Source organism: Hylobates moloch, unplaced genomic scaffold (genome assembly GCF_009828535.3).
Source record: "Hylobates moloch isolate HMO894 unplaced genomic scaffold, HMol_V3 SCAFFOLD_16, whole genome shotgun sequence".
In the NCBI taxonomy this organism is placed as follows: Eukaryota; Metazoa; Chordata; class Mammalia; order Primates; family Hylobatidae; genus Hylobates; species Hylobates moloch.
The window spans coordinates 67,581,804-67,606,152 of NW_026652291.1; the positions used below are offsets into that span (position 1 = coordinate 67,581,804).

Here is a 24,349-nt window from a genome sequence, read left to right on the forward strand (position 1 = left end):
ATCTCAGACTGCTGTGCTAGCAATCAGCGAGACTCCGTGGGCATAGGACCCTCTGAGCCAGGTGCGGGACACAATCTCCTAGTGTGCCGTTTTCCAGGCCCGTTGGAAAAGCGCAGTATTGGGGTGGGACTGACCCGATATTCCAGGTGCCGTCTGTTTCCCCTTTCTTTGACTAGGAAAGGGAACTCCCTGACCCCTTGCACTTCCCGAGTGAGGCAATGCCTCGCCCTGCTTCGGCTCGCGCACAGTGCGCTTCACCGTCTGTCCTGCACCCACTGTTAGGCACTCCCTAGTGAGATGAAACCGGTACCTCAAGCAGAAATGCAGAAATCACCAGTCTTCTGTGTCGCTGGGGCTGGGAGCTGGAGACCGGAGCTGTTCCTATTCGGCCATCTTGGCTCCACCCCGGGAATCCTCTACATGCTGATGTAGAATATATTGTTCAGTGAATGGAAAGGGCAGAAAAGTACAGTATCATACTTCTTGTGTCAGAAAGGAGGCGGATATTAGAATACAGACTCTGCTGATATTTGCACAAAGAAACTCTAAAAAACTAGAAGAAATAATAAAAGAAAATACCTATAGAAGCAGGTCAAAATGGGGTGGAAGAGGACAGGGGTGAAAAATAAGACTTCTCAGTATATGTCTTTTTATGTTGTATTCATTTTCGAACTGTCTGGATATTTCATCTATAAAACTTTGGCCTTGCGTGCCACTGCAAGGGAGTGGCAGTGAAAGAACTCTGATTTCTTGTTGCTCCATATATGAAATTCACTGTTTAGTCTACTATTTAGATGTTTCTACCTCGTTGTGCCTTGGCATTATCTGTTTAACTGAAATGAACTATATCTATGTCCCTTAATCACGTTTTTTTGTTCCTGAATCACTTTCAAACATCAACTCAAAATGTATCACTTCCTCCTCAATTGGCTATTTATTATTTCATTCTGCCTTTTAGTATAATGTATTTATGTTGTATATTTTTATATTGGTTCTACGTTGGTATTAATATAAATCCTGATTTATTTCATGAATGGTTTCCACTCCCACTTTAACACCCTTAATTATAAAAATTGTTTTTATAATTTCATGAATGGTTTCTGCTCCCACTTGATTATTAACACCCTCAATAGTATCTGAATTATCTGAAGCATAACTTAAGAGATATTTGACAATTTTTATTTCCTTTTGAGGATCTTAATATGTTAACTTTATTTGGATAATTTTCAAAATTTTCAATTAGGAAAGGTCTCACACAGCAAAGTTTTACTACGTTTCCATTATCTTAAACTTCAAGATATTAAATAGGAAAACTATAAGGGAAAAGTTGTTTTTTTTTATGGTTTTTATCCTTTTTTTTATTTTTTATTTTTTTCTTTTATTTTATTATTATACTTTAAGTTTTAGGGTACATGTGCACAATGTGCAGGTTTGTTACATATGTATCCATGTGCCATGTTTGTGTGCTGCACCCATTAACTCGTCATTTAGCATTAGGTATATCTCCTAATGCTGTCCCTCCCCCCTCCCCCCACCCCACAACAGTCCCCGGAGTGTGATGTTCCGCTTCCTGTGTCCATGTGTTCTCATTGTTCAGTTCCCACCTATGAGTGAGAACGTGCGGTGTTTGGGTTTTTGTCCTTGCGATAGTTTACTGAGAATGATAATTTCCAGTTTTATCCATGTCCCTACAAAGGACATGAACTCATCATTTTTTATGGCTGCATAGTATTCCATGGTGTATATGTGCCACATTTTCTTAATCTAGTCTAGCGTTGTTGGACATTTGGATTGTTTCCAAGTCTTTGCTATTGTGAATAGTGCCGCAATAAACATACGTGTGCATGTGTCTTTATAGCAGCATGATTTATAGTCCTTTGGGTATATACCCAGTAATGGGATGGCTGGGTCAAATAGTATTTCTAGTTCTAGATCCCTGAGGAATCGCCACACTGACTTCCACAATGATTGAACTAGTTTTTTTAAAAAAAACAAAAAGGACAATAATTAAGGTAACTTTCCATACAGTTAAGGTGAATGTATGTGGATTTGCACACTAAAATAGTAAACATAACTTGACCACCTGACATGAATTTTGCATGGAGTACAATATGATTTGTATGCCAGTAAGTAATACAATAAGTAAGAATTGTGTTTTTATCTTTGCTAATATATGTATGGTATGCAGAATTACTGCTGAATTTATCCATCAAATATGGTAAACAAAATAATCTGTTGGTTTTTTTCTACATTAAATATATATTCAAAAGTAAGACACTTTAAATTCTTTTAAGAAATGAAGGCCGGGCACAGTAGCTCACACCTGTAATCCCGCACTTTGGGAGGCTGAGACGGGCAGATTGCTTGAGCTCAGGAGTTTAAGACCAGCCTGCACAACAAAGCAAAACCCCATCTCTATAAAAAAATACAGAAAAATTAGCCAGGTGTGGTGACACATACCTGTGATCTCAGCTACTCAGGAGACTGAGTTGGGAATGAGCCTGGGAAGTTGAGATTGCACCACTGTACTTCAGCCTGGTACTTCTGAACTGTACTTTTGACCTGTCTCAAAGAACATATCTTAAAATTGATCATAGAAAATAGAAACTTATAAGGTGAGTAGACCATTATGTATTTTAATGACTTAATATATTCCCATCTGATGTTTATTTTGAAACAGGCAAGAAAATTGGATGTGTATTTTGAATATGAAGAAAAAATAATGAGCAAAACTACTCTGGATAAATCTCTTCTAGATATAATATCAGACCCTGATGGTATGTACCAAAAATTTGAGGTTAATGTAAGTTTCATATCTGATGAAACCAGCATTTTCAATTGAGTAAACTTTGAATAGAATTGTTGTTTTTCTGACAATCAGTGCTAATATCAAGATAATTAAATGAGCTATTTTCTGGGAAAATTTTATAACTTAGTTCCTACAGTGGAAAAATGATTTGCATTTCATTTCATTGAACTTTTATTTGATAGTATTTAACCACTTTTTATATTCAGTTGTTTAAGGTGATATATGTAAAGCTTAATTTCTGCTGGTTCCAGGAAGACTTGAAGGTATAACATTCAAAGCAAGTGTCTCTAAGTGATTCACTTCCTAATTACTTTGGTCTGCTGTCAGTTTCCTGAAAAGATGTATCTAAAACTAAATTCTATTTTACACCTTTAGGGAATTTACTTTTAAAGGAACTCTATGGCCAATCACTTTAAATATTTGTATGTTAGATTTTCTTAGAATACAACTATTTGTACTTAGAAAATATGATCTATGGAGGCCAATATGTTAAGTGAAATAAGCCAGGCACAGAAAGACATATCACATGTTCTCACTCATGTGGAAGCTTAAAAAGTAGATTTTATGATGATAGAGTTACCAGAGGCCAGGAAAGGGAGAGAGGTGGAGGGATGAAGGGAACAAAAAAATATAAACGTATTTTTTACCACTGAACTGTGCACTTAACAATGGTAAAGACTGGCCGGGCACAGTGGCTCATGCCTGTAATCCTAGTACTTTGGGAGCTTGAGGCAGGAGGATTGCTTAAGCCCAGGGGTTTGAGACCAGCCTAGGCAATAAAGCAAGACCCCGTATACACACAAAAAAAATGAAGAAAGTTAGCTAGGCAGGGCCGCATGCATCTGTAGTTTCAGCTACTTGGGAGACTGAGGTGGGAGGATCCCTTGAGCCTAGGAGTAGGATGTTGCAGTAAGCTATGATTGCACAACTGCACTCCAGCCTGGGTGGCAGAGCAAGACCTTGTCTCAAAAACAAACAAACAAACAAAAAAAAACACAGGCAAAAATAGTAAAAAAAATTTTAATGTAATCCAATTGTGGTTTTTAATTATAAAGATTGTGGGATCTACATAGAGTCTTAGTCTCTGAAATTCCCTAAACTTTAGAGACCTGTAGATCATTTCAGAATAGTTTTGAATTCAAATCTCAGCTTTTTCCAAAACAAATGGAAAGCCTAGGACCCATTTTACATATAAGCTATTTAAGCTGCATAATGATGGTTTTTGAGTTGTAGTTTTTGGTATGAATTTTAGACTACAATCCAAATTAGAAAACAATTTAAAAGTCCAAACTGTTTTATAATTAAAGATTCTATTTATACAAACATCTGAGAAGCCATAAGTATTGCTCACACTTTTAGAAAGCTAGATTTGTGGTGAGAACATAGCATTTTAAAGGTATATGCATTTTACAGTGAAAGAAATTCAAAAAGTTATATAAGTCTATCATTTCTGAGCTATTCCTTGTTATTTACAGTAACTTTCGAGTAAAGTTGAAACAAAAAAAGCATGTTGACAGAAAGGCAATCAGTCCTGCTTTTTCCTTTCCCCTTTCTCAAATGATTTATCCCTAAAGATATCAAGTAGGACAGAGCAAGGTAGGCATTCTTGCAAAGTAGCAGTCTAGTGCCACTTCGGTCCCGAATAAGATGTTGGAACCTGAGCAAGATGACTAAGGGCATCCACTCATGGAATAGAGGGAGGATTAGTAATCTGTAATCTGGCATTAGATGTCAAAGTTCAGGAAAGGAAAGCAGAGTGTCCACGTGTGGAAGTAGTCTAGCAAGGTGTGTGAGAACCATAACAGATTGAGGAGGGTGATCCCTGCACGGGAACAAACCAGCTTGGGCCTAGGTGAGGTGAGAAGTATGTCTAGGTATGTGGATGGGTCCACTGCAGGAAATCAGAGCTCAAGTGAAGTAAGAAGGGCATCTATGCAGCAAGGGATGGAAGCAGAGATGGGATATTTGTTATATACAGGGGACTGGCTAAATAAATATATTGGATAATATAAAGAAAGCCCAATTTCCCATTGTCAGAGAAGGAATTTATAAATATAAAAAGGGAAAAAATTAGAATGAGCCCTGTAGTGTTGGATTGGAATTAGAGGTGTTGGTGTGAACTTAGTGTTTTCACTATATATCTGTTCAGATACAGAAATAAATACAGATTGTATGTTGGTGGGGGCGGTGTACACTCATGTATTCCCTGACTCTGCCAACTGAAAGGGTCTGGGAGCAGCAATGCCCAACTAGTAAAGATGCTGCCTTATAAATACAGTTTCCACTAGGACTCCTTGGAGAGGTAGCTGATTCCAGAGGTGGGGCAGGGAGCAAAAGTACAAAATGAGTCTGGAACATTTTTGTTATGTCAGAAGGCAGGGAAGGTACTCCAAAAATGATGGAACTTGTCAAAAGAACCCAGAAGTCAGCTTGAATAGGCTCCAGATAATGACAATTTGAGCATCAAAATAAATAATAATAGATTATAACCCACTGATAAAAGAGGGTGCCAAGAGTCCATGTGGACATAATAAATGAATAAATTGAAATTTCATAGGCTATTTATGCAGTTTCGGAATACCTCCCCACAAAGTACTTATTAATTGTAAGGGAGAAAAAGTAACCGTGCAGTGGAGAAGCCTGATAAATATCTTATTAGGTAACCACAGTGAACATCATCAGTAGAGAGACATAAAATAGTGGGAAAGTACTAAGCAGATTGTGGAGAGGAAGGAGCTCAGGAAAGGCTGAGAGGTGAAGGGCTAGTAGGATTCAGTGCAAAGAACACAGCATCACTGTTGTGATATTCTTGCCTTGGTATAACCTAAATCTAATCATGAGGAAATATTAGACAAAACTTAATTGTGTGATATTCTAGGAAGAAACCAGCCTATAGTCTTAAAAGGTAACCAAGGCCATGCAAGTCAAGGAGAAATGGAAGAACTGTTTCATACAGAAGACTAAAGAGGCATGACAACTGTATGTGGCATATGATTCTGAAATTGATCCTTTTTCCATAAAATATACTGTAGACATAATTGGTAAAACTTGAAATAGGATCTGAGGATTAAATGGTAGTGAATGTGTCATGTATTATATCACATCACTGCAATGTGTCAGTGTTAATATCACATTTTGCTAATTGTTTTACTAAGGCTGTGTTAGAGAATGTCTTTGACATTTGGGGGTAATGGGACAGCAGGTCAGCATCTTACTCTCAAAATTTCAGGGAGAACAAAAGCTCTCCAAACTGTACTTAAAACTTTTCTCTAAAATACATCAGATTACTCAGTAAGGGAATTCTGACTTTAAAGTCGCAGTTAAAGGAGAGAGGTACATGTGACAAGAGGTTCCCAGCTCTGGCTACAGGCTTTAGAATAATCATAGTTGTAAAGGACACATGCTAACAATTTCAGTTTGGTTTCCCTGTTGTTATGTCATTATAACGATCAGTATGCTCCCCAGCCCTTACCATCAGATTGGTCTTTAAAACCTTAGCAGATGTTCTAAGGCAGTTATTAACACTGTAGCAGTTTTAAAGTATGTTTCCCCTTGAAGAAGAGTGGGAGCTGTTCCTTCTTTAAGCAAAGTAAGTATCTACTATTAGAAAAGGCTGTGCTAGATGCTGAAGATACTAGAAGCAAACTCGGGGACCCACAGGCCCTAAAACTCTGAGGGAGGGGAACCTTCCTCTTGTATACTAGGATCTGTGGTTCCAAGCGGGTAGGACAAGCCTCATTACTCTTTTGCCCTTTGTCCTCTAGCTGGTTGATCATAGTTGCAGCAGTTATGGCAGGAAGTGCTCAGTGAAGCAGGGTGACCAAAGCCAAAGCTTTCTAGCTGGGGCACCAAAAAGGGAAGGCCAAGGAAATGGGAAAGTACCAGGGAGATCGTGGAGAGGAAGGAGCTCAGGAAAGTAACCTCATAAAGTTGTTCATGAGTTCCTGGGTTCACCCCTGAACTACGCATCTATGAAGCTGATCCTAAACAGCATTTCAAAGACTGAGAGGGGAAGAGCTAGAAGACTACCTCCCAGTCCCCAGACTGACCACTGGTTGATAGGACAGATCCCAGTAGCACTTCAAGAGGTTTTGAAAATAGAATCAATGATGGAAGAATAACCTGCAGAAGGCTAGTAGGAACATTAGCCTGTACTGAATCAGGCTAATTACCTGCTAAAACAAAAATATCAGTATTGTCCTAGGATTTAACAGGACCTGGAGTCTCATAACCTCATATTCCAAATGCCCCAAATACAATATTTATTTGTAAACATGAGAACTTTAGAGAACTTACCATTGATCTTTATTTTACCATTCTTTGTCATATTCAGGGAGTACGGATAATTAGAGAATGAGTGTTAGTGTTCCAAATCATGTAAAAAATAAGTGTCTTATCAGTCATTATGTTTTGAAAAAAATCAACTAGTTTTTATTCTATAATAAAATACAACAATTCTGAGTTCTTGCATCTTAGGATACACTTTAAAGTGAGACTGAATATTGTTATTTGTTGAGACCAATGCTTTATCACATTTCCACCAAAGTGCACAAGATTGAAGAACAGACAATAAATGAGTTTCTCTGGGCAGTCTTGAGCTTTGGGTACTAAGAGTAGTAACTCAGAGCACTGCAAGCAAGACATTACTTTGAAATCTTATGTTTTGTCTTAAAATTTGAGGCAAATATATTGTATGTGATATAACAATTTTTTTAATAAAAATATATGGTTTTCCCATTCTTACAGTAATATAAAAGCCTTCAGAAACATGTGTATTTAGGGGCCCCCAATTTGAGAAGCATGGCTTTAGGCTCAGCTAGATGATTTTGTTTAGCCAGCAAAGTTTCATAACCCAGTTTCTAGGGTGACCATACATCTGGTTTCCCAGGATAGCCCCACTTTCATACCAGTTGTCCTTATGTAATTGTTACTGGCACCCCTTTTGCCACCTCAGAAGTATCCTGTTTTAGAATTGTATGATTACCCTGCTTATATCCTTTCCTTTCATTGTGAGTTTATATCTAAAAGGAAAATCTCAACATTACACACAATTTAGAAGATAACAATAGAGATGCTCTCATAATCACAGCCCTCTAATCCCACCTCATTTAATCTTTTCCATATCTGTATTTTACATGGTTATAATTATATGCCTGTTACCTTAACTCAGTTAAATCAACAGCTATGTTTTGTTTTGTCAAATTTATATATGCCTTGAAATGTAATATACTTGTGTTGACTATAATACATAATAACCGCAATTATGAAAATATTTTTTTAACCTCTTTTCCCCTATGCAGCAGGAACTCCAGAAGATAAAATGAGGTTGTTTCTTATCTATTATATAAGCACACAGCAAGCACCTTCTGAGGTATGTCCTTTATTCAGTTATTGGGAGGAAGGGGAATGCTTGTTTGTAGACTACAATTCAGATTTTTAAAATAGAAGTAAAAATCACTGTGGCTAAATATCTACTTCATTCCTTTCTTTAAAAGAAAAATGGCCGGGCGTGGTGACTCACACCTGTAATCCCAACACTTTGGGAGGCCAAGGCAAGCAGATCACTTTGAGCTCAGGAGTTTGAGACCAGTCTGGGCAACATGGCAAAACCCCGTCTCTACTAAAAATACAAAAATTGGCCAAGTGTGGTGGCATGCGCCTGTAATTCTAGCTACTGGGGAGGCTGAGGCAGGAGAATCGCTTGAACCTGGGAGGCAGAGGTTGCAGTGAGCCAAGATCACGCCACTGCACTCTAGCCTGGGCGACAGAGCAATACTCCATCTCAAATAAAATGAAAATAAATAAAAGAAAAACAATTTGTTAAGGCTGCTTCTATGTACTGCTGTATTTTTTTAGCAACTTTTATTGTTACTAGGGGAAACTACCCGTGAAACATCTGACTACTTTTAAGTTGTTGGAATGTGAACTGAATTTAAGTGGCAAACATTCTTAATTTTGGAAAATAACTATTCTAAACTAAGTTAATCAGATTTGCTATGCTTTTTGAAAGGTTGACCTTATTTTAAGATTGTTTTAAAAGTAATGTCCAATATAGAAAATACATTGTCTATTCTATAAAAGAAAGTGGTGATTTTGGTATCAGACTTCTTCTGGGTTAGAGACTGTTAACTCTAATGTTAACTATATACTTTCACTGGATGAGCAAGAAGCATAAGAACCTCAAGATGACATTTAGAATGTGGCTGTTCTAAGCTCCATTCCTTTGCTGGCAACAATTTTTTTTTTTTTAGTATCTAGTAAATTGTTAGGGTTTCTGTTGGTCAAAAATCTTTGGCATATTAAAACAGCAAAACTAAACCTGGTATTTGCTCTCAGCCATTCTACTTTACCCTGGGAACACAAAGCTTCACTTCTAATTTTTTAAGAAAGTGTGGTTTTCTTTTTATAAGTATCTCTTTCAGGCCAAGGTGGGAAGATCACCTGAGGTCAGGAGTTTGAGACCAGCCTGGCCAACATGGTGAAACCCCATCTCTACTAAAAATACAAAAATTAGCTGGGCGTGGTGGTGCACACCTGTAATCTCAGCTACTCGGGAGGCTGAGGCAGGAGAATGCCTTGAACCTGGGAGGCACAGGTTGCAGTGAGCCAAGATTGCTCCACTGCACTCCAGCCTGGACCATAAGAGTGGAACTCCATCTCAAAAAAAAAGAAAAAAGCCTCTCTCTCATCAACAGGGGTTTACCTATATATCTCAGGGGATTCTAATAGCCTAACTAAAATATTTGTCTTAAGAATATGTGATTTTAAAACTTAATTCAGTGTCCCTTAATTTAACCTCATTATTTTTATTTACTTTTGGTAAGGTTTATGTCTTTTCATAAATTTAAGTGATCATTAAGATAGGCTCCTTTAAGTTACACAAATTCAGCCAGACTTATCAGAAAATGATTAAGGAAGAATGAAAAAAAGAAAAATTTAAAAGTGCGGGACACCTGTTGTCCAGTTAATGAATCTGGACCCCTAGAATGAAAATGAGATGAGAAACCGAAATCTGCAGCTCCCCTCAGTTGGTGTCATTCCCCTTGTGTTTCTGGTTTAGAAATGTTCTCGGTCAAACCAAATCATTCATTTAGTGCGTGTCCCGAAGAAAAGCAGTCTATCCCAGCAGTAAAGGAAAAAATAACTTTGTTGGACTTGCTGAGAAATTTAAAAATACTGTACTTTCATAGGTGATTTGGGAGCCTCTTAAAGGTCATTTTCATTATATGTGATTTTCTTGTCTCGGATGCTCACTTGGGTACTCATTTAAGACGTGATTCCACTCTACTTGGGTGTCAAGAATTTAAACTCATGCCTTTGGTCTTACTTTTTAATTAATCAAATGGCAACAAATAACATCTTTCTTGAAAGTAAAATTTTTTGTCATATAGTTCTTTTCTTATTTCAGGCTGATTTGGAGCAATATAAAAAGGCTTTAACTGATGCAGGATGCAACCTTAATCCTTTACAATATATCAAACAGTGGAAGTAAGTTTTATTTTCTTCTTTAATTCCTGTCATTTAAAAGAGTACAATTGAGGCTTCATTCCTAAGAAAACGGGAATGCTAATAAGAAAACTGAACAATGCCTTGGTGGTTTTATATATCCAGTGGCATAAATATTTCCTTATCTGGCCCACCCTGTTTACAACTTAAAATTACAAAAACAGTGATGCCTTTCTTTCCTGGGCAAGCTTTATAGTTTCTTTACTGATAAGGTGAGAAAGTCAAAGACTGAAATGTCTGGAGTCAAATGTCTCCAAGGCATTAAGAGGAAATTTTAATTTGACTAGTATTCAAAGAAATGCAAATTAACATAATGCAAACATTTAGAAAATACCATGCCAAGGATACAGGAAAATTCATTTGTGCATTTTATACTCTGCTATTAGGAATATAAATTGTCAAAATTTTTCTGGATGATATAAAGAGTTCTTTAAAAATAGCTCTCATCTAGTACTACTCTTAAGGATTTATCCCAAAGAAGTAATTGGAGCTAAGATTTTAGACACACTTGCAATAATGAAATTTTTAAAAGCAACCTAAATGTCTAGCAGTAGTATTAGTAAGTGAATTGTGGTATTTCTGCAAGATAAATACAGTCAAGTCATTAAAAATCAGAAGGCTTACTTAATGACATTGGGAAATGCTCATGTTATATTGTAAAGTAAAAAAAAAAAAAATTATAACACTCTTCATTGATTTGTTTGATAAATATTTCCTGATAGCAAGCATAAGGCCCCAACTGTCAGTGAATTTACATTTGTGTTGAGGAAACAATTAACAAATAAGCAAATAAATGAATGGAATAATGTTAAACCATGTTAAATGACATAAGAAATAAAACTACGTGATAAGATTTTAACCTGCTGGGGGTGATAGCTAAATTTGCTTAGGAGATCAGGGAAAGCATCTAGTAGGTAGTCACATTTGAGCCAAAACTTAAATGACATTTTTTACAGTATGATCCCTGTTTATCCATTTTTTCATCCATATGTATGTGTTCATATAAGCATACACATAAAAACATGTAATCACAGAGTTGAGATGGCATATAAGTAAATGTTAATAGTAGATAATTCCAAATAGTAGAATTTTTTTTCCTTTTGGGTGCTTTTCTTTATTTTTCAAATTTTCTACAAAAACTATTACCTTCAAAATAGTCTTTAAAATAATTAATTTTTAAGACTAAAGGATTAAATAGGCTTTCTGATCACAATTATATAAAAAAAAAACCCATAGCAAGAGAATTATACCAAGTTGTTAACAGTAGTTATCTCTTGAGTGCGGAGATTATGAGTGCTTTTTATTATCTATACTTTTGACTTTTGAAACTGACTTTTGTCTGTGTTCTTGTAATAAGAAAAAAAAAATACACAACAAACCTTTGTTTAAAAGGAAAACCGAAAACTGTCTTTCTCAATTTTTATAATACAGGTTGAATCCCCTTTGTCCAAAATGGTTGCAACCAGAAGTGTTTTGGATTTTGGATTTTTTTCAGATTTTGGGATATTTGCATATATATATAATGAGATATCTTGGGGATGGGACCCAAGTCTAAACAAAAAATCAATTATTGTCTCATATACATAGCCTAAAGGTAATTTTATCAATATTCTTAAGTTGTGCATTTGGACTGCAACCTGACAAGAGGTCAATGTGGAATTTTCTCCTTGTGGCATCATGTCTGCACTACAAGTAAACATTAGTGTATATTCTTTCACTGTTTATACATATGACAGATTTTTTTTCTAGAGACAAGGTCTTGCTCTGCCACCCAGGCTGGAGTGCAGTGATACAATCATAGCTCACTGTAACCTCACACTCCTGGGCTCATGATCCTTCCATTTCAGCCTCCTTAGTAGCTAGGACTACAGGTGTGCAGATATTTTTTAAAACTGGGAAATCATTTTCAGAGATACAGTTTTGTATTCTAGTTCTTAATAACTTTCATCATGCCAGTTCATGGAAGTATTTACTGTTTGCCTAATATTAAACCATATAAATGTACTGTTATTTATTTAACCCTTCTTTGTTTAGATGTTGTTTAGATATTGTTTCTAGTGAAAAACTATTTGTTGTTGTTGTTGTTGTTAATGCAGAAATTCTAATCCACTGCTGATTCACATCATCCTTTCTGAACAAGACTGAAATTTTTGTTTGGGATTTCTCTAAGGGTATTGTTGGCACATTTTGTCAAGATTGAAATTGAATATTTTTAGCATTTCTACTACCACATCTTAGTGATTTACATTTTTTTCCCTTATAAAATTTTCTTTAGGTACTCTTTTTTTCCCAGTTACAAAGCATTTAAAATAAGAATCATTGTGAAAGAATATTGATTGGCATAAAATGTTTATGATGTGCTACTAAAATGTGTTATAAAACCGTATATACAATATGATGCTAATTTTGGTTTTTAAATCATATATGTTAAATAGGCATATGTTCTAAGATTAAAAGACTATACACCAACATCTTAATAGGGGTTACCTCAAAGTGGTAGGATTCTTCTGGGAGCATTTTGTATTTTCCGGATTCTCTACAGTGAAAATACTCTCAGAATAAAAACATTTTTTAACCACATCTAAATGCCATCTTTCTGCCCATCCTTCATCAATCGTATTGTTTAGTTACAGAGATTCTGGACATTTAGAAAGAGTTGAAAATAAACAACTGTATGCAATTAAGTGTAAAAGTCTATGGTATATAATATAACTAAAGGGAAAAATCATTGAGTGATAGAGTTAGAAGTGTTAACAAAGAAAGTGGTTTTGAACTTAGTCTTAAAAGGAAATGTACAGTTTCTATTGAAGAAGGTAGTGAATTTATACTCCCTAAAGGACAGCATGAGCAAAGGCATGTACCTGGAAACAAGGGAGCATAGAATGTAGGAAACAATAAAAAGACAAAATTATTACACGGTTGTTCTTTTAAGCCATCAAGTCTCTACATCAGTTCTTTTTATTTAAATGATCAGATAGAAATGAAGAAAAATAGGAAGTTTGGAAAACTAATGCATTTGTGCTTTTTTAAGAATTTCAGGCTGGGCGCAGTGGCTCACACCTGTAATCCCAGCGCTTTGGGAGGCCAAGTTGGGAGGATCACTTGAGCCTGGGAGGTCAAGGCTGCAGTGAGCCATGATGGCACCACTGCATTCCAGCCTGGGTGACAGAGTGAGATCTTGTCTCAAAAAATAATAATTCAGTGTTTTAGTACTAATTGTAGTGTAGTTAGTTGAAAAATTCTCTTTTCAGAAAATGTCTGCATCATAGAAGTTAGAGTTAGTCAATAGATATTTTAATACCATGACACCCAGAGTTAGTTCTAATAATTACTTTTAAGTACAACTTCCTTCTTTCATAGGGCTTTTACCAAGATGGCCTCAGCTCCTGCCAGCTATGGCAGCACTACCACTAAACCAATGGGGTAAGTATCTTTAATAATTCTGTTGCATCTTTGTACTCAAAACCTTACTTAGACTTTCATGCCTTAAAAACACAATGTCTGATACTTTGAATGCAGAAAATGTCACCATGCCTTTGGTGACATTTAGATGGCTGAAGTTCTCCTGTTTTTTTTTTCTATTTTTTAAATTATTTTTCACTGACATGTAATAATTATACATATTTATGGGGTACAGTGTGCTAATACATACCATGTATAATTATCCCATCAGTAATTAGCATATCACCTCAAACATTTACCATTTTTTAATGTTGGGCACATTCAAATTCTCACTTTAAAATGTAAGTTAACGTCTTCTACATGGTATGAGCTGAAACTTATATAACATTTTTATAGTATCATCCCTATTTATCCATTTATCCATCTGTGTGTATCTGTGTGGATGAGTATACACATACATACATTTAATTGCATAGCTGAAATGATATACACCTAAATGTTAATAGTGGGTAATTCCAAGGGGTATAGTTTTTTTCTTTTGGGTACTTTTCTTTATTTTCCAAATTTTCTACAACAAATATTGTCTTCTAAATGGTTTTTATTAATATGCTTGTTTGTTATTATAACATATTTTTCATTTTCAGAAAACATTTGAAGGTTAAAACTATTTTAGTATCAATGTTGATAACTAATATAGACTTGAAGCTAGGCCTAGCTTCAGGATAGATTCAAGCAGTGCTAAATGATAGGAAGTCCTCAGGGCTAGGTATGACATCTTACTCCAGAGACCCCAGTGGAGTATGTGTGATTTTCATAGAAACTGAACAAGGTAATTCCGACTACTCTTTTTGGTACCATACAGTTTCCAATTCCTAGCTTACTTTTTAGAGCTAAAACAAAAGCAGGAAGCCAGAGGAGAACAGGTTTACCCTAGCCCCACACTGAGTAACTGGTTTTAATGAAACAATTTCCAAAAACAAAAGCACTCAGCCTTACAAGTACTTGCCAAAAGGAATCCAGCTGGCCTCACCTTCAGACAGTGCTGCGCAGGTTAGCACACCCCCACAGAGTTGCCTGGTGACAGGAATCGCCCCAGGGCCATTCATTCCAACAAGTATTACTTTCTCTTGCTTCTGTTAATGAAAAGATTTCCATCCTGTCCATCTCTTCATTTCAGAGGGGAGTAAGGCAAGATGAGGAAAAGGAAAATATTTTTGGAAAATTACTTCCATGTATTTAATAGAATAGACTTTCACCCCTTAAAAATCTTATTGAACATTAGCCTATTAGAGTTCTTATGATTTTGCAGTTGGGATTTTGAAAAATATAAGAAACTCTTGGGTGATCTGAAAGCTGTCCCTAGCCTTCTGAGATTTTAATGCAGGATTACTATTCTGTTCCACAAAACATCTTTTAATTCCATGTGAGAGACTGTTTGAGCCACAGATATAAACCCAGTATGGCAAGTCGCTTATTGGTGTTTTGTTGTTGTTGTTTAAAATGTAGACAACATTCTTCAGAATTGAGGCAAAATTCGCTAAGTCTGTTCTGTTTCACATTTTTATATGATAGATTTTGTGTATAGAGAGGAGAGACAATATACAATGTAGGATTGGATCTAGCTGCTGATATAAGAGAACACAGTAATGTTTGACTTACTCATAATACTTACTGGCGTATATATTTTTAATATGTTCACGTGGTTTGAACTCCTAAAGCAAGTTGTCCAAGTTACTAGCTTTAAATTGGTTTTTTTTAGCATTAGACAGTCAGGAAGGCAAGGAATTCTCTTCAAATTACAACTCACAAAAAAAAATATAGCTAAGACTAGGAAATTAAGATGTTTATTTTGAGGGCAGCTCTTTATTTTTATATTTTTTAATAATTATTGACTAATCAGAGTATTTTAATTACTATTTTATTGTTAAATAAAATTGCAGCAGTGATACCCATGGCAGCAGAAATTCTCAAGACCCTTCTGTTTAGTGAAAACAAAGGTGGTAGGTACAGCGAGCATCAGCATGTGGTGTGTAATCAGGTAAATATTTTATCTGTAACAGATTGGAGAGGCAGTTTGTACTTAGAATGGTCCTTCTCTTTTGCCCCCACCTAGTCTCTTATCACGAGTCATGAATACAGGATCACAGTTTGTGATGGAAGGAGTGAAGAACCTGGTTTTGAAACAGCAAGTAAGTACACTTGTTAGAAAACATACTGGTAACTTTTAAACATAAATGTTGACAGGCTAACTGCTCAGGTAAAGCAACTCCTGGATTTATTCAAGTAATAAATAGGAATCATAAAATCAAGGAGTTCTTTTTTTTTTTTTTTTTTTTTTAAGTTCTGGGGTACATGTGCAGGGTGTGCTGATTTGTTACATAGGTAAATGTGTGCCATGGTGGTTTACTGCACAGATCAACCCATCACCTAGATATTAAGCCCAGCATCCATTAGCTCTCTTCCGTATTGCTCTCCCAGCCTCCCACAGGCCCCGGTGTGTGGTGTTCCTCTCCCTGTGTCCATGTGTTCTCATTGTTGAGCTCCCATGCGGTATTTGGTTTTCTGTTCCTGAGTTAGAAATCGAGGAGTTCTTTATTAGTGTATTTAAGACTGAGGGTATTTTTTACATGTGTAGCTCAGAGCTCTGTAATTTTATACTTTTTTTAAAAAAATTGTTCATTTGGATTTGGACTTTACTTACATTTTGATTTGTCTTTACCATCAGGTTGTTGAAAGTACGTTAATTGAAAGAATGAACCTAACCTATTTAGAATAGTGAACTGTCACATAATGAATATCATTTCTTTTAACGTATAATCAGAGAATATTAATAAGCTAATGAACTTACTATCTAAAGTCCTATGTAAATTGGACTAAAAATATTTTAAATAGAATTTATATTTGGGGATAATAAAATTGTACCTTGATTTGGCATTTTCTTTTAGTCCTTCACTTTGTATATAGGACACTTTTAAATGACTTGTTTCTGTGGTTTTTCTATTCTAATTTATAGATATTCTGCTTTAGTCATTATTAATTTGGTGTCTTTTCAAAAAATTTTTTACTTTTAATTTTGGAAATTTTCAAATATGCATTATCAAACTCTCCTGAATCCTTCAATCAAATCAGTATCCATTCTTGTTTCATCTATCCCATTTGTGTTTTTTATTTACTTTTACTGGAATATTTTAAGGCAAAACTGAGATAATATTTTACACAGAAACTCAGTTTGCAATGAGAAGGGTTTTAAAGGCCAAATCAAGAGAATCAGTTATTCAGATCTGAATATTGTTTATTTACCTGTATTCAGAAAAAAACAAGATCTTTTCTTTCCTCCACACTTTTCTTACAGTGTTTACTTGTGGTATTTTATATACGTAATCTTTATTTGTGGTTTAATAAGTTATTTTTTTTTCTGATACAAGGTCAGGCTCTCTTGCCTAGGCTGGAGTGCAGTGATGCTAGCTGGGGCTACAGGCACGCACCACCACACCTGGCTAATCTTTGTATATTTTGTAGAGATGGGGTTTCACTATGTCGCCCAGGCAGGTCTTGAACTCCTGGGCTCAAGTGATCTTCCCACCTCAGCCTCTCAAGTGCTGGGGCCTGGCCTCGTTATCCCTGGCCTCATTATCCCTTTTAGAAATTATTGTCAATCCCTCTCATTCTACCTCCTGGTAAGGAGCTACTACCAAATACTTGAGCTACTTTTTCTTACTCGTTCACAGTACTGTCCAGAATCAGCTTATCTTCACCCTCTTAGACTATATGTGAAAAGGCACAATAGGAAGTTTGGGCACATTAGAGACAAATGTGCTATACTTTACGGCTTAGCCTGGGCCCGGTTCTTATTTATCGTCAACTGTGGGCAAAATGATTTTGTTTCATGAGACAAAGGGGGACCACCAACTTCTACGGTAATGTCTGCCTTTTGCTAGATAGACTGGCTATTACATAACCACATGTAGTTTATTTTTAAGGAGAATTACATATTTTTCTTCACATGTCACTGTTAGAAGTAAATCCCAATAGTAAGATTTCCCTAAACAGAGTATTTCTTATGACATATAACTCATAGTATTTAGAAATTACAGACTTTGACCTTTAGAATAATCATGGTTTGTTTTGTTTTTGAACTTATTACCTCAGAGTCACATGGTATATATCCCCTATGATACCTGTAAAAGACATCTAAATTGGTCAATTCTTAAATATCACATTGTGCTAGCACAAAAGTTTATTTGGAGTGCATAAGATATAGAAACAATTCTTTATGATCTTATATCTCTGTTTTTTTAATATTGCAAATAACATACCACTTTGACATAGGCAGTTTCTCACTTACAAAAGTAAAATTTGAAATGATCAGTGGTCACCCCATCTGTATATTTTTGCCACCACTACCAGAAGAGCCATGCCATTAAAAAAAAAAAAGTTCAGAATTAGAGAAATAGGTATTGACAGGGGGTAGGAATGGTTCATTTTATATTATCATCAAGTAAAAGTAATAGTCATACAATATAGTTCAATGTAGTCTTTTTTTTGTTGCTCTTTAAAAAGAGAAAAAATAGATGGTACTGAAAGACAAATACTCAGGCTTACCTAAGCTTTAAATGTTAGTTTTTTCTGGGTGCATCTTCATCTCTGGTTACTTCTGCCCACATGACAAATTGCTAGGATTGAAATCTAGAATCAAGAGTGTAGACATTTCTAATTGTTCTTAATAAATATTACCAAATTATCCTCGGGTAAAGAGTCTCTAGAAATATGTAAACTCAGAGAAATCCATGTTAAAGCTCTATTACCCTTATATTCTAAAATTTAGAGGTACTGTGGTGGGAGGTCTTGGGCAGTTTGGGAACTGAGAGGTAAGAGGTATCAAAGAAGACACTGCTGAAGATCAGTTCTGTTTCACTCTTGGAATATTACGAGTAATTTATGCCTTTTAAATCTCTAACTATTGTTTTGGATCTTTTTATCTGAATAAACAGTTTAAACTATAATTTAGAATAGGATTAGCAACATCCAGTTTTCTAGGTCACTTATAAGAGCTTTTTATACCTTGTTTTATGGGCAGCATAAGTTTTGTGCACCACAAGTATCAACTATCACATAAAACCAGTTGAATGTTATTCACAGATTTGGAATCTGTTTGTGTGAGGATAATTGTACAAGAATGTGAAGATGAATAATGTAGCATACAGTTGCATAATTTTAGATTTCTGTTTTACTTTCTTTGGCCTGTTTGCAAAAATAATCCCTCCTTTAAAAATGAATTAACAACACATAAATTACAAGCAGTGAAAATCCATAGATTAAAAGACTTAAAATACACAGTTGCAATGTCTGGCCCTTAAGATTATGATTTAAACAAGAAAACTATAAAACATGATTTTATATGTCGGGCGCAGTGCCTCACGCCTGTAACCCCAATACTTTGGGAGGCCAAGGCAGGCAGATTGCTTGAGCCCAGGCATTCAAGACCAGCCTGGGCAACATGGCAAAAGTCCATCTCTACAAAAAATACAAAAAAATTAGCTGGGCATGGTGGCACATGCTTGGGAGGCTGAGGTGGGAGGATCACGTGAACCTGGGAGATGGATGATAATTTATACAACAGTGACTGGATATCAAGTTGTGAGGTAATTGTTTCATAACAAATACATATATCAAAACATCATGTTGTACACCCAAAATATATACAACTTATTTGTCAGTCATACCTCAGTGAATCTGCAGAAGAGAATAAATCACTGTTAATTATGTAATATTATAACTTATAAATTAATAATTACTTCTTATTTTAGGAGTGGTAATAGTGTTTCGGGGTTAAGAGTTTTTATATTTTGGATATGTGTACTGAAATATTTGCAGCTAAAATGATTGTATATTGGAGACTTACTTTAAAACAACGTAGGGGAATGGGTAGTAAGTGATAGTACAGATGAAATGAGATGTGCCACGAGTTAATAATTGTAGAAGCTGGGTGATAGAGGAATAGATGTGTCTTAGTGAGTTCACATAATCTCGTTTTCTTTATTTTATTGCCATGAACACGAGATGATTTTGTAAACTCATCTGTAAGATAAGGGTATTAGATAGACTCTGTAGATCCCAGTCTGGTTTATAATTTTAAATTTTGGAAAGAGACAGCCCGTCTTATTTCCTCTCCTCCTAGCTTCACTTCACTGGCAACTTTCCACCCTTCTGTCATTGATACATCTCTCATCTCCAGTGTTTCCAGTGTCCACACACGCCATCTAATTCTTTACTTGGCTGATAACTGCCTTCAAGATAAGCATCCTCTTACAGGAGGTCCACATAGGGCTTTTTCATTCTCCAGGGCTCTGATAATCAGTACAGTAGCAATTCTTGTCCCAACCCCACTGCCAGCTTCGACATCAGAGTATCATCTGAAGCCCAGGGCTGCAAGGGAAAAGTTATAAATAGTCACCATAGATCAGTTGTCAATATAGGTCAACAAGTGGCTAATTCTAAGAGAACTCAAAGGAAAAAAAATTCCCTATTTTGGTTATAGAACTATATTATATTTCTTAGTTGTCTTTTTTTTTTAAGTTTTTGTACATATTTTATTTTGTTTTGTAATACACCATCAGAAATAAAGTTAACATTGTTTTTACCTAAGCTTTTCCAGTGACTAAAATCATAAAACATGACTAAAGTCATAAAATGAGTTAGGATTTTTGGAAATAGATTTCTCACTATATTTTTTTCAGATAAAGTTTCTAGTTCATGTATTTGAAATTTGAAGAATTTTAATTTAGGATGTTCCTGTGTATAGGACTCTGCCTCTCAAATCTGTATCTAAAATGGCTTTCTAATAAAAATTTAGTTGCTAACTATACAATAATGTTTTCTGTTTTATTTCTAAACAACAATTTCCAAAAACAAAAAATATGCTTGGGAATTCTTACAACAATTGAGTTTTTCATTTGATAAAATTTTATTTATACCCCTTTTACTGAAGCACACAGACTTTTTATGTTTCTAAAGACACATAAGATAACACACTATTTGTTGAGCAAAGAATATTGTATGGTTTTGTTCTGATGTTTTCCATGTGCTAGTATGTTAGCTGCTAAAATCTGGTTTTTTTAACCAGTAAAACCTGATTAATCTGATATGTAAATTATTCTAAATATATAATTGATTTTTTAAATGACTAAGTCAGTTCAGGCCTTTATCTAGGCAAAGAATGGAGGCTAGCTAGAGCATTAGCTGGTGACAGATCTCAAAAGTTGTTTCCTGAAGTACTCTTTCCTATGTTTAAAGACATTATGTATTTTTTAAAATCATTCTCTGTACTTGAAGCTTCCATTAATGTATGGGAGCATGTGAATATTGTATTGTATGGGAGTGGTAGATGATTTTGGTGTGTTATTTGGTTGTAAAAACCAGACAAAAACATAAGAGTTGTCTCTGGGCTCTTTAATTTTTGAACAATTTTGCTGGAAAGAAATTTTTCTCATGTTACTTAATGACCTATGTGGCAGACTTGTCTTCAGATATAGCAGAACTATAAAACACAAAGTAAAACTTAATTGTATCCTTAGGAAAATCTCATTTTATACTAAATAAAGATTTATGGAATATTGGTATGAATCTTCAAACTTCCAATTATTTTCACAAATATAATAAAAATAATATGACCCTTATGGTTTATCATTATATATAATCTTTTCTAAATTTTCCTCCATTGTATAGATCTAAGAGTACAATGCAGGAAGATAAACACAGAACTCAGTGTAAATAGAGAAATTGATATAAAGTTGTCAATTTTAGTAAAATTTTACAAAACAATTTACAATGTTCTTTTGTTCCAGAATTTTTGAATTATTTATTCTTGTTATGTTGCAAAGTACTTCATTATCTTTTGCTGGTATTACTTGGAATTCCTAACTATAGTTTTCTCCTTTGGATAAAGCATTTTAAAATCTTTATTTAAAGCACATTTAAATCTGCACCCAGTTACTCTTTAGAGAAACTAGTTTAGACTCACTCTTAAGTGAACAGACTCAATTTTATTTGAAACAAAACTTAAAAGGTAAAATTTTGAGCCACCTTTTTAAAAAAAAAAAAAAATCTGAATAGTATTCAGAAGTATATTCAGACAGCTTGAACATTTGATGCTTGTATTTATATTTGAAAGTACCTAGCCAACACAAATGAAATAGCTTTAATTTTAATTTTACTTGCCTGAGACGATCTAAAAAGGTTTTTACTTTCCCAGTCTAGGGAAGGCAGCAGTATCCTTAGTGACTGTCCATTTTAATAACAATAAAATGTTTTATGATCTAAGAAAATGGAAAATCGTTATGTAATAGTAATGTGTTATCAAAATGAAAAATCCTTATATAATAGTAATGTGTTATCTATAGATTTTTATCTGATCTATAAACAATCAGATTGAATGTTTTTGTTGTATGAAGTCTCTGAAATACATAAAGTACAATAGATACAAGACTTCTCTTCAGAACATCCTGTACAATTCACAAAGGAAATACTAGTTGAAAATGAACAGAATAACACTTCATTAGGAATGCACTTTGAATAGACATAATAGTCACCCACTAAATTTTCTAAATTTGACTTATGTTCAAAATAATAAAACTTGTCAGACTGAAATGTAACAGTATTTCTTATGCCACAGCCCGTAAACAAGTCAGGAGACAACCTTTTGCCAGTGTGTACATTTCATGTTCAAAGTGGAATCTGTTCTGTAAGATGATGCAGTGCAACACTGAAAACTTGGAACTTATCCCAGGCAAAATAAAAATGATCAATAAAGTTGTTCGTATATCCATATCCCCATTTTCCAAAGTATAAAAAATACCTTTTTATTAGAAATGAACGAACTCTTACATCATTTAATATACATTTTCACGAACTTTAAAAGTTACTTTATTTTTAAAGAAAACTTTTATAATCCACAGAGAGGAAATGAAAAAAATACAGTGGGATTCTGGCCAGGCATGGTGGCTCACGCCTGTAATCCCAGCACTTAGGGGAAGCTGATCACCTAAGGTCAGGAGTTCGAGACCAGCCTGGCCAACATGGTGAAACCCTGTCTCTACTAAAAATATAAAAATTAGCCCGGCATGGTGGCACGAGCCTGTATTCTCAGCTACTTGGGAGGCTGAGGCAGGAGGATCACTTGAACCCAGGAGGTAGAGGCTGCAGTGAGCTGAGATTGTGCCACTATACTCCAGCCTGGGTGACAGCGAGGCTCCATCTCAAAAAAAAAAACAACAAAACAAAAAAACGGGATTCTTGTTTGATCAAAACAAAAGCTTGCAGTTACTAGTATTAAAAGCAAACACCCAACAAAGTAAAAAGCCCAAACATGTATTTGTACTAAAACCTAAAACATTTAAAGAAGCATTTTACTTAGAATTATATTTTCCTGTGGAAACTTGAGTAGTGCCAAGAGTATTTACATCTTTGACATCACCTTTACCATTCACAGACTACTTAATCTTAGAATGTGTTTAATTGAAAGGTAAGCATATTTATCTGTAGAATGATCAGGTTGTTTTAATAGAGAACTTTGGTTTAATATTCTAATATTTAACAAAATACTTTTCCACAGAATCTACCTGTTACTCGTATTTTGGACAATCTTATGGAGATGAAGTCAAACCCTGTGAGTACCATATAACATACTTTGTAAATTCCCGAATGTGTCAAACTGACTAGTATGAAAGAGGATAAAATCAGATTGAGTTCCTTGTGAGCTTAATCACAGCAGAATACATGAGGGAAAGGAAGAGTCCATGTTCTCAAGAAGCCTTTTTTAGCCATTATCACAGATTCTAGGAATTGGTTTTCTCAGCTGCCATACCCATTCTGGCCAGCTCTCATTCAAATGTCATGTAGATTATATCCTATATGTATAATTAAATGTAAAATATATCCTAAGGAACAAATTTCTGTAAATGAAAAAAGAACCAGTGAGCATCTGTTGATATTGTATAAAGAGTACCAAACCAATTTAATTTTATAAAAGTTAAATTAGGAAAGAAGTGCATAGTAAAAATGTTAAGTACATATGTTTACAGGGCACTAAATTCTTTTGGGCTGAAGAAGTAAATTGACAACGAAGTCATTGGGTGAATAGACAAATGGGTCAATACCATTAGCATTGACTTAAAGAATGGGTTTCTAAGCTATCTGTTTGTGATTCAAGAAAGGAATGTAAAAATCATCACAATCTGTTTCATAAAACATCCCATCCTGTTACTGTCGCAACCAAAAGGTGGTTATTACCACAAGAATCTGGAATCAAAAACAGGCAGCATGATCCTGCCCACATCAAAACCCTGGTTTGAGTTGATCTAAGTCCCTATAGACTTGGCAGTGAGGCTTAGGATTCCAATCCTAAGAAAGAGTGAGAACAGTATCTTCAGATGAGTGTGACCTTTTTTGTAATTGTCAGAACATGACTGTAATAAGAAACTAACAAATTTTAAAATTCACTGGTGTGAAAACAAAGATACAGTGTAATAAAACATCTCAAAAGGGCAGTTAATATTATGAAAGGAATGGGAGAATCATTTATAATGATAAACTAAAAAGGATTGGATTCTTCCATCTGGGAATCAATACAGATAA

General features: G+C 35.0%; 1 protein-coding gene across 2 annotated transcripts in view; it reads left to right on the top strand.

Moving 5' to 3' along the window:
- SCFD1 (sec1 family domain containing 1) overlaps positions 1-24,349 on the top strand; it is a 113,194-nt gene that overhangs the window by 66,407 nt on the left and 22,438 nt on the right. For both annotated transcript variants that reach the window (XM_058429351.1, XM_032134784.2), the window contains 6 exons: positions 2,681-2,777; positions 8,110-8,180; positions 10,218-10,297; positions 13,676-13,738; positions 15,831-15,906; positions 23,328-23,381. In XM_058429351.1, coding sequence (XP_058285334.1) covers positions 2,681-2,777; positions 8,110-8,180; positions 10,218-10,297; positions 13,676-13,738; positions 15,831-15,906; positions 23,328-23,381 — 441 coding nt within the window. The remainder of the gene's footprint in view (positions 1-2,680; positions 2,778-8,109; positions 8,181-10,217; positions 10,298-13,675; positions 13,739-15,830; positions 15,907-23,327; positions 23,382-24,349) is intronic.